Source organism: Ictidomys tridecemlineatus, chromosome 9 (genome assembly GCF_052094955.1).
Source record: "Ictidomys tridecemlineatus isolate mIctTri1 chromosome 9, mIctTri1.hap1, whole genome shotgun sequence".
In the NCBI taxonomy this organism is placed as follows: domain Eukaryota; kingdom Metazoa; phylum Chordata; class Mammalia; order Rodentia; family Sciuridae; genus Ictidomys; species Ictidomys tridecemlineatus.
The window spans coordinates 104,722,534-104,738,881 of record NC_135485.1 but is presented as its reverse complement, the minus strand read 5'-3'; the positions used below and the strand labels follow the sequence as shown (position 1 = coordinate 104,738,881).

The following is a 16,348-nucleotide window of genomic DNA, read 5'->3' as shown; positions in this document are numbered from 1 at the left end:
GAATCATGCAAATAAGAATAGTTTGAGTTCTTCTTTTCCAATTTGTATCCCTTTATTTTCTTTCATCTGTTTAATTGCTTTGGCTACAGTTTCCAGGACTATGTTGCATAGAAGTGGTAGAAGAGGGCATCCTTGTCGTGTTCCAGTTTTTAGAGGGAATGCTTTCAATTTTTCTCCATTTAGAATGATGTTAGCTTTGGGTTTAACATAGCTAGCATTTACAGCATTGAGCTATGTTCCTACTATCCCTAGATTTTCTAGTGTTTGGAGTATGAATGGATGCTAAATTTTATCAAACACTTTTTCTGCATTTATTGATATAATCATGTGATTCTAGTCTATTGCTGTGGTAAATTACACTTATTGATTTCCATATGTTAAATCAACTTTGCATTCAGGAAGAACCCATTTGATCATGGTGCACTTTTCATGTTTTTGTATGTATCCTATTGCTATTTTGAGAATTTTTGCATAAATGTTCATTTGGGATATTGTTTTGATTTTTTTTCCTTGATGTGTCTTTGTAATGTTTTGGCATCAGGACGTTACTCGCTTCAAAGAATGAGTTTGAAAGAGTTCCTCCTTTTCTACTTCATGGTATAATTTGAGGAGTATTGGTGTAAGTTCTTCTTGTAGAACTCCTTTGAGACTTCATCTGGTCCTGGGCTTTTCTTTGTTGGTAGGCTTCTGATGGTGTCTTCAATCATTGCTTGAAATTGATCTGTTTATATTTTCTATGACCCCTTGATTGAATTTGTATAGGTCAATGTCTCTAGTAATTTGTTGATGTCTTCAATTTTTTCTTCTTTATTGATTATCATCTGTATTTCAATGATATCTGTAGTGATTATCATCTGTATTTCAATGATATCTGTAGTGATATTTCCTTTTTATCACAAATTTTAGTAATTTGGGTATTCTCTCTCTTTTTTTGTTAGCTCGGCTAAAAGTTTATAAATTTTGTACATTTTTTTTTCAAAAAATCAACTTTTTGTTTCATTGATTTTTTGAATTTTTTGTTTCAATTTCCTTAATTTCACTTCTGATTTTTATTATTTCCCATCTTCTACTGCTTTTGGTACTAGTTTCTTTTCTTTCTATTACCTGAGAAAATTTTAATACATTTTATCCTTACCACAAAAAGTAAGTATGCAAAGTAATGCATAGGATAATTAGCTCAGATTTCAAACAACTTATACACAATAAATACATATGATTTTGTCAATATTTTAAAAAATAAGTATACTTCAATTTAAACTTTACAATTTTATGAAATTTATATTAATCTATATAGTCTTTTATGGGTTGATAAATAATATCTAATTAAATTGAGATACTTGCCCAGTACCCACAATTGCAATATATTTATAGGAAGCCAGAGCCCATTTTAGTCAAGTTGCTTTCAATATTATCTGTTCTAGAAAAAACTGCGTATATTCATACCATTAATATATTTTAACATACAAATAGGAAAGCACACAGGATTCAAAAAGAAACTAGATCTACGCTAGATAAACATTAAGTTATCAATATTTACAACCAATATGTTTAGTCTTGTATTTTTTAGATATATTTTAGTATTTTATTTTCATTTATTACATTGATATGATAAGATAGAATCATCAAAAAAAAATCCTTTTTGAGTACATTTATCTTCAACGTTAACTTATGAATTATTCTGGCTGTTACAATTTTCATTCCTTACATTGGTATGATGAGATAGAATCAAAAACTAATAATTCTTTTGGGGGTGCATTTATCTTAAATACTAACATGAATTATTCTGGCTATTATCAAATTTAGGTCTTTCTAAGATGTATTTTGTAAAATTTCTTTCAAGATTCACTACAAAATAGGTAGATAGGTAGATAGATTGATTAATCTTACAGATGTTTAACTAAATTGAATTGAATTTCCTTTGGAATTTCCTAAAATGTTGTACCCTGCATATTATAGGGACATAGTAGGATCTTAATATTTGTTTATTTTAAGTTTAAGTTAATTGGTAATGTCAGGACTCCCCCCAGGTTTCTGATATCCCTTTTACACATTTACATACCTACAGCTATGTTATGCTTCTCCCACCAGTATCCACCTCTTTTAAAGAGGAATGCTATCAAGAAACTAGCATGCCTACAAATACAGAAATCAATATGTGTGTGAGAATTCTTCTGCCCCCAAGAACAATCTTTAATCCATAATTGATGGAAATTGGAGTATAAAAGCTACAGATAAATTACTTGGTGATGGGACAACTTCAACATATTACTTACACTAGAGAGATCTCCTATAAGATCAGGATGAAGCTAAGCTAACCTCTGCAGTATTATGCCTCAGACTATACATTTGCTGGGTTTCCTGTCCTTCCTGTTGCTGTTTTTCCAAATTTGATACAAGTTTTCCATAGAAATACTTTCCTAATAATCATTTGCACATGGATTCTTTACCCAGGGTCTGCTTCTGGGGAATCTAACTTAACACTGAGCTTTTTGGTGTTTCTTTAATTTTTCTCAAGGCCCAAGAGAGAGTAGGGTATAGAAACATAAATGGAATAAATAAAAGCTCTCATTTTGTTAGCTTGTGCTGGAACCTACACTAGTCAGAATTCCACATTCATTAATTACAGAATAACTCAAAATCATGAAGAGCTTTAAAGACTATGAGAGGTAATTCCCTATCAGATGACCTCTGTGACCACATTGTGAAAGTAGATTCTGTTTCATTTGTGTCTGAAACAACTGGTGATTTTTTTAAAAATGTAGATATTGCCTCAATTTCCATCCTAATAAATCATTCCCTGTAGAATAGGGAATAATGCATCACATTTGAACCCTGAAGAAATACTATTTGAATCCACAGTCTCACAGAGTTTCTTTTAAATACTCTGAAACTTCTGGCTTTCACCATTTATCCAATTTATCAAATCTTTCAATGCTTTTCTATCATTATCCCACACCCTTAGTATCTACTCCCATACCTATTCCTTGCATTTCTGTCTTAAATTAGAATATTATAGTGTATATGTAATTTAATACCTTTCTAGTTATTGCTCATTTAGCCATTGTAGCTTCAACCTTCCACAAGAAGCACGTCTGAGATTAAATAAAAGGTCTGTCATTCATTCCATTCTCTTCTGCTCTTCTGATAAAAAGAGCCCTCAATTCTTCCTCTATCCTTCAGTTACAAAGAAATTACCCCTACACACAAAAGAATACGAAAAAAATGCCAGGAAATTATGAAAAGGTCTACATTGATAACTGCTTCATTGACTTTCTCCTTCTATACAAGGTAAAGTTAAAATTTTGTCTTGGAATTGACCCAACAATTATTCTAGATGAAGTCTCTATCTTGTGACTAATCCATCTATACAGGCTCTGAAATAAACATCAATTGTATCATTTACTTATTAATATATACATTCCAAGGAACAAGAAAAGATTTCATGCTAACAAACTCATTATGAAAGATTTTATTAATTAAATGCCTATTTAATTAAAAGTAGGGAGTGTGTGACCATTTTTTCTATGTCAAAAGGTGAGGTACAAAGTGTAACCATGAGTGGGCTCATTTTACACTGCAAAAGAACTGAGTTTTCTAATTGATACAGACACAAATGCAAGGAATAGGGATGGGAGTAGATAATAAGGGTGTGGAATAATGATTGAAAACCATAAAGTTGGATCATGACAAATTTATTGATATGAGCTAAGATGGCATTCTTCATCAATGTTGCAATTTGGAGAGTTAGAAAAGGCTAAGGTTCTGTGGTTGATATATTGACCAAATATATTGACCAAAATATTTCCCATAGTGAGAACATTAGAAATTTCTAATCCTGTGTTGGTTTATTGTAGAGGTTTAAAGAAACTAGAATATTATAGTGTATATGTAACTTAATACCTTCTCAGTCACAATGAGAGGTTCCAAAATATTTCATCAATACTATGAGAAATAAACCTGTGAGGGGAACTCTAAGCTCACTTGAAGAGCAAAATGATTGCTCTTCTCTCTATGTCAGATTTCACAATACACACTTCAATCATTGAATTGGAAATCTAAATGCAATGGGAGTACATGGATTCTTTGATGGCAGGGGCTAAGTGACAGCATTCAACCACTAAAGGCAAGATAAACATAGTTTTCATAATGAACTACTGTCCAAAGCAGTAATTGAAATACCTAACTTGGGTGAATTGGCTATGGTGCTAATTGATTATGGTATTTAATTCTGAAATGCATTATTGGAATAGAAATAATAGCTGACAGAATTCTCATGTTTGTTCCCTGGCTTATAGAGTAAGAGTTATTGTGGCAAAGATCAAGGGTGAGTCATGAGAACTTCATATACCTGGGGAAAAATTAAACCAAAAGCATACTATATTAAAGAGGAATTGTAAAATCCAGTGTCACCATCAATGACTTAAATTACACAGAGTGGTGATAATCACATATTCATTCAACTTGCCTACCTGGCCTATGCAATAGACAAGTGGATTTGGGGAAAATGATGGATTTTCTTAAGCCTAACAAGGGAGTGAGTTCAGTATAACTGCTATACCAGATGGGATTTCATCTGGCTTAAGCAAACTGTCACATCTCCTGGTATCTGATATGCACCCATGTCCAACATACAGATACTGGCAGAGTCCCCAATATAGCAACATTCCCTGGATTATTGGCTAATGTTGTTAACTTTGGACTGCTTCAGCCATTGAAAGAGTGAAACTTTGTTTCTACTGGAATAGATGCTTACCTGGGATAGGGATTTATCTTCCAGGTATGTAATGCTACTGTCAAAACTACCATCCATGGACTTGTAAAATATAATATCTGTGATGAAGTTATTCCATACAGCATTGTTTCTGATAAAGAAATTCCATTCACAGTGAATAAGGAGGGCAATGGGCCCTCACATGGAATTATCTATCCTTCCTTCTCATGTTTCCCAACTTCCTGAAGCAGTTTGTTTGACAGAATAGTGAAATGTCCTTTCAAAGCCCAATTACAAAACCAGCTATGTGAAATTACCTTGTAGGTTTGGAAAAAGGTTCTCTATAAGACTGTATATATGCTTAACCAGTGTCAAATACAGGTTACTGTTTCAACCATAGCAGTTTTCACAGGTTCAAGAATCAAGGGGTGGAAATGGGAGTGACACAACTTGCTACACTGATCAGAAACCTCCAAACCATTGAGGTAATTTCTTCCATAGAAAGACAAGCCTATTTAAAATTTCTTGTATTTCCCTAAAAATTTCCCTCATTTTCCATATAACTCAATCAGCTTCATTTAGATTTGAAAATCAGTACCAAAACTAAGAGCTAAAAGTCTACTTATTAATTAGCTCTACCAAGGATTATTTTATATACATATATTTTCATAAGACAGTTATTTTCTTTTTGAGATGCCATAAATATAATAAGCAAAATACATTATCTTTATGATATAAATAAAATCTAAATTTTAAATAATACAGTTTTTTACTACTAAATAATTATATACAAATAAAATAATGGAAATTCATATTTGTTATAATTACATTAGAATTCTATGAGGATTTGTCACTATCTATCTTCCTGGATTGTTAATATACTATAAGTTACATAAAGTTTTGTGACCTTATTTTCTGTGTTGAAGAAGTTTATGTTAACAACTGCTCCATTTGCCACTAAATGCATATATAATTTTTGTTTGTATTTTTCACCAAAAATGTAGTTCACTAAAACAAATGAAGAAAAACAAAATTAAAAGTTGAACAATGAGGGGCTGGGATTGTGACATAGTGGTAGACCACTCACCTAGCATGTGTAAGGTACTGGGTTCAATCCTTAACACCACATAAAAATAAATAAATAAAATAAAAGTATAAAAATATTTCAAAAAATAATGTTCAATAATGAATAGGTGCATATTTTAAAGAATTCCTGCCCCAAGACAATATGCATGATTTTTAAATTAACGTGATAAAGGAAAAGCTACTAATTATATTTTAAAATTATTTTTACATATTCATAATTATCTCTTGCCCATATATAAGATACTCAAGGAAAGGATTGAGTTGTTTTAAATATATTCATAGCATAATGCCTGGCTCATATTATCTGTTCACAAAGAAAAAGAATATATTAATAATTTTATTACACCCCTCTATCAAACATTATTCTTGGATAGTTCACTATTATTGTTAATAGCCCTTCTAAGCCTGTGTTTGACCTTAACAATGATTCCCTTGAAATTATAAGCATAACTATATCTTCAATTTATTCATTACATAGTATATTAACTTCAGGTTCCTTGACCACATTACTTCTAAAGATATATATTTTGGCTTTGTTTTACCCACACAGTTATTTCGTATTTTTAATATGAGCCCATTAACCTTTACTTTTCTCCTTTCTCTGCTCAGAATTTGTTCTATTCATTTATTGCTATATAAAGAACTAAGTTCCCCCAAAAATAACTAATGGCTTTCAACAATAATCATTTATTGTGTTCATAAATCTGCATTTTTAATCATGAATCACTGGGAGGAAGGCACAGCTCTGCTCTACATGGCATAAGTTGAGGCACCTTAACTGGATGCTGGAAGTTACTTTTCCAAGTAGCTCACTCACATGGCTGGCAAGTCCATACCAGCTGTTGGCTGGAATTTCAGCCCAGACTGAGGCCTAGGACCTCAATTCTTCCTCACATAGTCCTTGCCAAGACTGCTTGTCTTTTGCACAACATGGTGGTCCAATTAAAGAGTAGACATTTTTTATGATCTAGTCTTTAAAGTCATATAGCAACTCTTTTGCCATGTTTTCTGTTGATAGAGAGAGTTGATAGATACTATAGGTCCAAACAGGGAACTATAAACATATTTTGCTACTTGATGATAATAGTGTCAACATTGCATTGTGTGAAGAACATACATTATTTTAAAAAATACAATATCCTACAGTCCATTCTCTGGCTACAATATTTCACATTTATTCCTATTGCAAAAATACAACACCTCCACTATAAGGATCCCCAAATTTTACCCAATTACGTCATTAACTAAAAGTCCAGGATTTTGTCATATAAATCAGGTTCATATGTGAATGAGACTCCCCTGTGTGGTTCTTCTATCACAGCTCTTTACTAACATTCCTCTCCATCTAAAACCTTAAACTAAAGATATACATATTATCTACCCCATAAATATTTTTAAAAACCTAATGATAGACACATAATATAAATGCTATGAATATCTCTATTATGGTTTGGATATGAGGTGTCTCCCTCACCACAAATCACCTGTAGTAAGGCAGGAATATTCAAAAATGAAATTATTGGATTATGAATGTAACTAATCTGCAGATCCTAGCTTCAATGAACTAACTGGGTAGTTACCAAAAGCAGGCTGGAGGATCTGGGTCACTGGGGTCATGCTCTGGAAGAATTTATCTTCCCACGCAGTCTCTTCCCTTCTCTCTCTATACTTCCAGGCTGCCATGAGTTGAGTAGTTTTCCTCCACCACCCTTCTGCCATGGTGTTCTGTCTCACCTTGGTCCCAGAGGAATGGAGTCAGTTGACCATGGAATATATTTTTGAAACCATGAGCTAAAATAAACTTTCCCTCATCTAAGTTGTTGACTCTAAGTGTTTTTGTCATGGTTAGGCAAAGATGACTAACATAACCAATGTCCAAAAGGAGAAAAGCAAGAAAGATATAGCATTCACAGGGTCATAGCAACTCAAATCCAGCTAGGCACATGTTGCCAATTTATAGGTAAGGTTCAGTTGTACTTCCTGGTACTTTTTCAAGATGTTTTATGAGTCCACCCTGTTGTTCTGACCTCCAAAGTCACTCTTTCTTTTCCATAAAAAGAAACTCAGGTTAGCAGTTAAAAACTTTTTTTTACTCAACTTCCAGTGTGTATAAATTGGAGAGTCTAAAGGCCTCTTTTCACTTTAGATGTCTTTTCCTTTTGGTCAAGCTAAAATAATCATTTTAGAAACTATAAAAGCTTTGTGGCATCAACTTTTACATCTCTCAATTATTCAAAGGCTCATACACACAAAATATTTAAGGTGTTCCCTCCTCTATACATAGATAGATAGATAGATAGATAGAGATAAATATAGATACATAGATAGATTATATATATAATCTATGTTTATATATATTTAATCTATGTCTATATATAATCTATGTTTATATATATATAATCTATGTTTATATATATAATCTATGTTTATATATAATCTATGTTTATATATAATCTATGTTTATATATATAATCTATTATATAAATAAAGTCTGTTTTCAATAAATAAAGTCAGCTTTCTGCTTTACAACTAACCATTCTACTTTAGGACAGATTCTATTACCCTTTATGTTCTAAAATATTGCTACCTCAGTTCTCTCCTCCACCCCATGAATATTCAATCTCTCCTTCTCAATGAAGTTTTTCTCAAAATCTTCCAAGATTCTTTAGTATTCAAAAAGTGAATGATTTTATTATAATACAGAAAGCAAGCAATCTGTATTACTATAAAGAATAAATTTTATTTATGATACACATTAATTAACAAATATGATCATTCTTAGAATAGATATAAAAAATTAGCTTTTACTGAAAAATATTCAGAGGTATCCAAAGAAACAAACAACTTGAAACCAAAAACTAATGAAATTAACTCATTTTCAATGATAAAATTTCTATTATGTTGAATAAAGATATAGAATCAACAAATCCCCAACTGATCTGATCAATTTTGCCTTTCAAAGTTATCTTGAATTTTAATAGTTCAGAAACATTTCTGGTAGCTAAAGAAAAAATACACATTTATTGCAATCAGTTAACAGCACTCAACAAGAGAGATGAACTGCATTTTGATAAGCTTTATAGTACTTCTGAAGCTAGAATATTACAAGTCACTGAGAAAATAGAAGAAATAATTAGTTTTCACACTACAGTGATTTTTATATCAAAGGTATTACTTATGTTTATTAAAAAAGTGAACAAAACTACCTTCATGGGATATGTTCAATTAACTTCTAAGATAAATTTTATTTGTTTCCTAAAATAATTTCCTGTGGGAATGTGATGCAGAAATCACAATGTTAATTTCATAAGACATGAGCTATACTTGCTGAGTGAAGTAAGTCTCAGTACCTGGGAAATTCAGTCTATCAATCTTATATTAATATGTTACATTGCTGAATCTATCATTTAAGCATTTGGTTTCTAACAAAAATTGTGCTGTAAACTTTCATTGTTTTACTTCATTTAAAAATTTTTAAATAATTAGAACTTTTAAATTTTAATATTTTACTTTGAAATTAAAATAATTTATAGTTTTTAAATTCTATTTAAAAATAAAAGTGTTTATTTTAATATGCATTTTTATTTACTAAGAACCAGCATATGTTCACATGGATAAAACAATTTAAAGTTGAAAAGTAAAACAAAAATGAACTCTTTAAAAAGCCAAAGTTTGTTACTCAAATATATTTAGTAGTCCTTCATTAATAATATCATTTGAAATTGATGCACAACTTATTCTAAACATCCACCCTTCCTTCTCTAATTTTTTCCTACAGCATTTATAAACACCTGATTTCCTGCCTTAGTTCCTTTTTTCTCTCTGTTTTTCATCTCGCAATATTCCCATCTAGTTCTTCTTCCATTTATTAAGTGTCTCTTACACCTGAAATTAAGCTCTGAAGAACAGGAATAAATTTTGTTCACTGCTGTAAAACAAATCCCTAGATAAGAACTTGATACATAAGAGAATCTTAGTATATATCTGTGAAATGATTGAATGAATAAATCCTGTCTTTTCACCAAGATTGTCCAGGTTTATAAAATATATACCATGGCTAAAATTTTCCTAGGACTCTATTGAAGCTGATGTGTAAAAATTAACTAAACCCATTTTTTTATTATCACTGAGGATATTTTAAACTTTCATTCTTACTCTTTTATTATGAATATCATTGATGCTTAAATTTTGAGCAGATCATTAATTAATTCCTTAGAGTAATCCTATAAATAGAATTTTGGGGTGAAGTGGCATGATATTTGAAATATTCTGCAAACAAGGCCTGAAAAACATTGATAGAAATTTACAATTCCAGGATTGGGGATGTGGCTCAAACAGTAATGCACTCGCCTGGAATGCGCGGGGCACTGGGTTCGATCCTCAGCACCACATTAAATAAAATAAAGAAGTTGTGTCCACCAAAAACTGAAAAATAAATGTTAAAAAATTCTCTGTCTCCCTCCCTCCCCCCCTCTCCTCTCTCTCTTTAAAAAAAGAAATTTACAGTTCAAGCTCAGTTTACAATAGTTCCCAGTTTTCCATAATCTCAATAATTATTTCACCTATTTTCTTTTTAAACTTTCTCTCTTTAAATGCCCTTAATAGGTTAATATAAGAGATAAAGTAATATTTAAGCACTTTACCTGAGTTCGATTAATCACAAAATCATTTACATAACCAAGAATTAAAACTTGATGTAATAAAGGGAAATTGCTTTATAATGAGATACACCTCATTTAATAATTTTTTCATTAAATGATTCTAATGTGTTTTTATTGGTTACACAACATTGAATATTATATAGCATACTGATGGAAAATATGCTATTTCCCTCTTTAATTTAGACTAATGAAAATTAGTTTTATCTTTCTTCAATATTTGCAAAGAAAAGTCTTCATTTAGAAATAAAACAAAACCACTTCCAAATTTGTTAATAAAAGTTCTAAAGTAATTTAAAATAAATACATGACTAAAAATGTTGATTGACTAAATAAATTTCCTATAAGTTTGTAAATTCCTTGAGAAGGTTATTCATATACCAACTTCTGTTCTTAACGATTTTATCTATAAATTTAAGATATCTAGTAATCAATTTTAATTGGCCCATTCATTTACTTATATATAGAAAAATAATAACATGAATTTTCTTTCATTTCTAAGGCAAAATACTCATTTCTTAGTAATGCCATAACCCAAGTAACAAATAGGCACATCACACTCTATAAATTTTATTTGTTTATTTATGTATTCATACTAATTTTGCAGAATGATAAATTTTAATATGGCATGGTGGCACATGCTATCGTGAATGAAATTGTTGTCCTTATTTCTTTCTTGGCAGACCCATCATTTGTGTATAGAAAATTACTGATTTTTATATGTTGATTTTCTATACTGCAACTCTGCTGAATTTATCAGTTCCAGAACCCATCTTCTGGAATTTTTACTGGTTTCTAAGTATAACATTATATTACCTGAAAATAGTAAAAATTTGGCTTTTTCTTTATCCTCCTTTTATTTCCTTCCCTTGCCTAATTGCTCTGGCTACGTTTTCAGTAGTATACTGAATAGGAGTGGTGAGAGCGGACACCCTTCTCTTCTTTCTCCATTAAGTATGAGGTTGACTTAGACTTTGTCATATAATCTTTATGATGTTGAGATAAGTTCCTTCTATATTTACTGTCTTCAGAGTTACTATCATGAAGCTGTGTTGAATTTGTTCAAATGTTTTCTCCATGTATATTGAGATGATCATTTGATATTTGTCCTTGGTACTACTTATATACATTAGCTAATTTGCATATATGGAATCATCTTTGAATCCTTAGAATGAAACAAAATTGAATTTAGTGTATGATATTTTAAATGTGTTGTTGAATATATTTGCTCTTATTTTATTAAGGATTTTTGCATCTATTCAACAAATCTATTGATCTTTAGATTTCTTTCCTTGAAGTTCCTAATCCAGTTTTGGTATCATGATAATACTTTGTAGAATAAGTTCACTATTGTTCCCTCCATTCCTATTTGATGGAATAATTTGAGGAGCATAGGGATTAGTTCTTCTTTAAAGATTAATAAAAATTCAGCTGTGAATTCACCTGATTCTGGGAGATTTTTGTTGTTGTTATTGTTGTTGTTGGGAGATTTTCAATTACTACTTCAACCTCATTGGTTGCTATTGATCTGTTTAGGCTTTCTTGGTTCAAAGTTGGTAGGGCACATGTGTCTAAAAATTCATCCATTCTATTGAGAATTTCTCTTAAAATTTTTACTTCTTAATTTGACTTGTTGGTGAGACTTTACATTGATTTTTCAATTTCCCAATATATTGGAATTTAAGTTTGTGAAATTGCTCCTAATGATTCTATGAATTGGAGTTGTGTCTCTTGTAATATTCCCATTTTTTTGTTTTTACTTTTATTAATCTGAGTATTCTTTCTGCTTTGATTAGTTTATTCTAGAATTAATCAGTCTCATTTCTTTTTTCAAAGAAAAACTGTTTCACTGATAAATTTTATGACTTCTTTAGTTTCTATTTCATTAATTTTGCCTCTGATCTTTATAATTTCTTTGATACTACTAGTTTTAAAATTGGTTTGTTTTTGAGACCTCTGTTTTGTTTGTTTTATGTATCACTCATAGCTCTTTTACAGCATCCCAGGTTTTGTTGTGCTATTTCATTTTCAATTCTTCTAAGAAATTTTTATTTCCTTCCTAATTTCTTCAATGAAATGATCATCATTCAAAATTATATTATTTATTCCCCATGTGTTTGTAGAGTTTCCATAGTTTTTCTTGTTCTTCAGAGATAGTTTCATTCCATTATGATGTGAAAAGATGCATGAGATCTTATCAATTATTTTGCATTAGCTAAGACTGGCTTTGTGACCTAATATATGATTAAGTTTGACTGAAAAGTAAAGTATATTAAGCTGTTATTGGACAATAATAATCTGTAGGTGTCTACTATACTGTTTATATCTTGTGTGTTTTTGATTTTCTGTCTTGATGACCTGTCTGCTAGTGAGAGTAATATTTGAAGTCCTCTACTATTATTACATTGGATCCTATCAGTCCACTATGTTAAATAAAGTTTGTTTTATGAAAATGGTTCACATATTTGAGGCATATTTACAATTATTATATCTTCTTTTTGATTATTCCACTTACTAATATGTAATTTCCTTTGTCAGTTCTAATTTTGGCTTGAAGTCTACTTTATCTGTTATGAGAAACTCTATCCTTGCTCACTTTCATATTCTATTTGCAAGAAAAATCATTTTCCACCCTTTCACTTTTTCAATCTGTGAACAACTCTGCCTATGGGGTATGTTTCTTGGAAACAACATAGAGTTGGCTCTTCTTTTTCACTTCAATCAGCCACTGTATCTTTTAATTAGAGAATTAAGACCATTTATACTCAATGTTATTATAGAGAAGTATGCCATTTTGGTTTACTTCTAAAGTTTTAGTCACTCTAATTCACATTTGCTAATGTATTCTTCTAATATTTTATGTTTTATTCTTTCTCATATTCTTTTACTTTCCTCCTGTGTTTCGGATTTTATACAATCTTGTATTTTATACAATCTTGTCTTAATGCCCATTTATTTCTTTGGTGTATGCTTTTCTTGGGAAGTTTAATTTCTCCTTTGATCTTTAATTATAATAGTTCTGCATGTGGTAATCTAGGTTGGCAGTTACTGTATTTTGAACTTAAAATACATTATTCCATGCCATCCTGTCCTTTAGAGTTTCTGCTGAGAATTCTGCTTTTATTCTGATAGGTTTGCCTTTATAATTGACTTGAAGCTTCTCTTTTGCAGATTTTAATATTATTTCTATATTTCAAATATTCGCATTTGAATTATAACATGAAGAATTTCTTTGTTGGTCAAATCTATTTGGAGTACTAAGTGCAACCAATACCTATATGTCCACCTCATTCCCAAAATTAAAGAAATTTTCTGCTACTCTTTCATTTAATGTCTTCTATGCTGTTAGTCTGTATTTCCCCTCCTTCTTCAAGAATTATGAGTCTTACCTTTGGTCTTTTAATTTCCTCCCAAAGCACTTGTATATTCTCTTCATAACGTTTTTCCCTTTATTACTGTCAGAATATCCTAATTTTTCCACCTTGACTTTGAACTCTGCTCTCCTTCCATATATTTATCTCATTAATGAAACTTTTTATTGAGCTTTTTATTCGACTGAGTTTTTCCAAAATTTCTGTTTGGTTCTTTCAGAATCATTATTTCTGCATCAAAATGTTCCTGCATTTCCTGTATTTCCTTCCTCAGTTCACTCCTTAGATCTTCTTTTAATTCATTAATCAACAATCAACTTGTGAATGTTTTATTTACATTTCTGCCACATTGATATCTATGGGTTCAGTTATTCAAAATTTATGAACTATTGAAGGTATCTTATTACATTGTGTTCCCATGTTTCCTATATTTCAATTTTGAGATTTGTTCATATGCTGGCAAATTTGATGAATTACTGTTAATAATCAATATTATTATCTCTTCATTTAGAAGGCTGGATACTCTGCAGTTGCATAATGACTTTGACAGTCATTAGGTCTTTGACTTCCAACAATTACTGTCTTCAATAAAAACATTCCCCAATATATCAAAGTCTTTTAAAGCTAGTATTGGCTTAACATGAAAAAAAAAGATTTTATATTACTAAAGAGTTTCAGAGGTTCTGAAAGTAATTTTGACATACAGTTATTAATTTTTTGTATTCTTATGATAAGTAAGTAGACACAAAATATTATCTCAACTTTGGAAAACACAAACTGTTGAAAGCATTAGCAAATTTACTTACCATAAGCTAAATACTGAAGCAATGAAAAGTAGCACCAACTCTGGCACTTAAACTTTTATTATGTATTGTACCTACACAAATTTTTTATGTGAAAAAGAATAAAAGCATAGAGAAAAAACTTCAAGAACTATGAAGATTAAAAGACTTCTTCAAGAGCCCTTGATATGGATATGTATTTGTTATTTGATTGTGCTTGATGATGGTGACAGTACTAGAACTTCAAAGAACTCATTTCTCTGCATCATTTCTTGGTGACCACATATTAAGTGTAGTCAGTAACACACTAAAAGACTTTGAATTCTTCTCTCTATCAAAGCCAAAACTTGATAAATCAATAGTGGTGCAATAAATAACTCAAGAGAAGAAAGAGAAAACGAATATAGTTTAATTTCAACTTAAAATGGATCTTCAAGCTGGCAATATGACTGATTCTTAAGACAATAAAATGCAAAGGAAGTCTGCATGGATCTCAGGCTCTCCAAAGATTCTTATTTACCTAGCAAGTTATATTCCTGCTTTAGATTTTCATTTAAACTTCTGGGGGGAAAATGTTTTATTCATCCTGTTTTACTTTATTTCTTCATATTCTCATAATAATTCATTACAATAATTTGCTTGTTTAGTGATAATACCTTAGTAAATTATTATTGAAACTTATTGTACCTATATTCTATCTAGTTTTCTTATATAAAATATCATAGTGATTTATCTCTATTAACAGAGAAAGTTATTACATTAACTTTCAGAATAAGAATGCTATTACTAATAGCTGAATCAATTCCAATTTTAAAAATCAAAATTATTTTTGGAATTTTAAACTCTCAAATATTTATCTTTATATTATCTTCTTTAGTGATATTTGACAAAAATCAACTTAATTCTGTTAACTGGCATAATGTGTTTCTCATATAGTACTGATTTTCCAAACCTGGGTAATATGTCTTTCTCTTTTAACACCTTTCTCATAAAAGTTTCACACTTTTCATGTAATAAAATGCTACATGATTTTACCAGCTTTAGTGAGTAAAATTATTCTTGATAAAATTAATAAATACAAAGCCCCAGATTAGTCTTCTTATATTTGAGAAAAAAAGGCTTAAATCTTTCATTAAGTATTTTGACTTTTGGTATTTAATTTCCTTACAAGCTTAAAAGAGGCATGATAAATATAAATGTGGGTTTACAATAATCTATTCTAATGGAAGCCTTAGAATTACCCTCAAAACCTTAAAAGAATAATCTAGACTTACCTGGGCCATCAATTGTTTTATCCAGGCACCGAGGAGTTGCACTAAGAAATGAGGCATGTTTTCTTTTAGCCACCAAATTACGAGGTGGCATGTATTTATGCTTAAGTTGAGACATCTCATATGATTTTTGAACATCATAGCTGCCTGGTGCTGGAATAACCTAGAAAAAATATTAATACTTTATGTACTTGACATGAAATATAAATAGCCATACTTTATATTTACTTCATATAATCTATTAATAAGGTATATCATTTATTTGAAATATACTTTATATAAATATATCCAAATAGATATTCAAGCAATGGTATTAATTTCTGTAATTAATCATTAAAATAAAAATGCTAAAGAGGATTCCCAAATCTATATTCTCATAATAAAATGTGTAAACTCACTTGTCAGTAATTATGGTAAAATAAAAATGATTGTGAAATTTAGGGACAAATTCTTATATAAAAATAACCAA

General features: G+C 30.3%; 1 protein-coding gene across 1 annotated transcript in view; it reads right to left on the bottom strand.

Annotated features, from left to right (window-relative positions):
• Positions 1-16,348, bottom strand: part of Stpg2 (sperm tail PG-rich repeat containing 2) — a 501,428-nt gene that overhangs the window by 277,652 nt on the left and 207,428 nt on the right. The window contains exon 9 of the mRNA XM_078020746.1: positions 15,883-16,042. Coding sequence (XP_077876872.1) covers positions 15,883-16,042 — 160 coding nt within the window. The remainder of the gene's footprint in view (positions 1-15,882; positions 16,043-16,348) is intronic.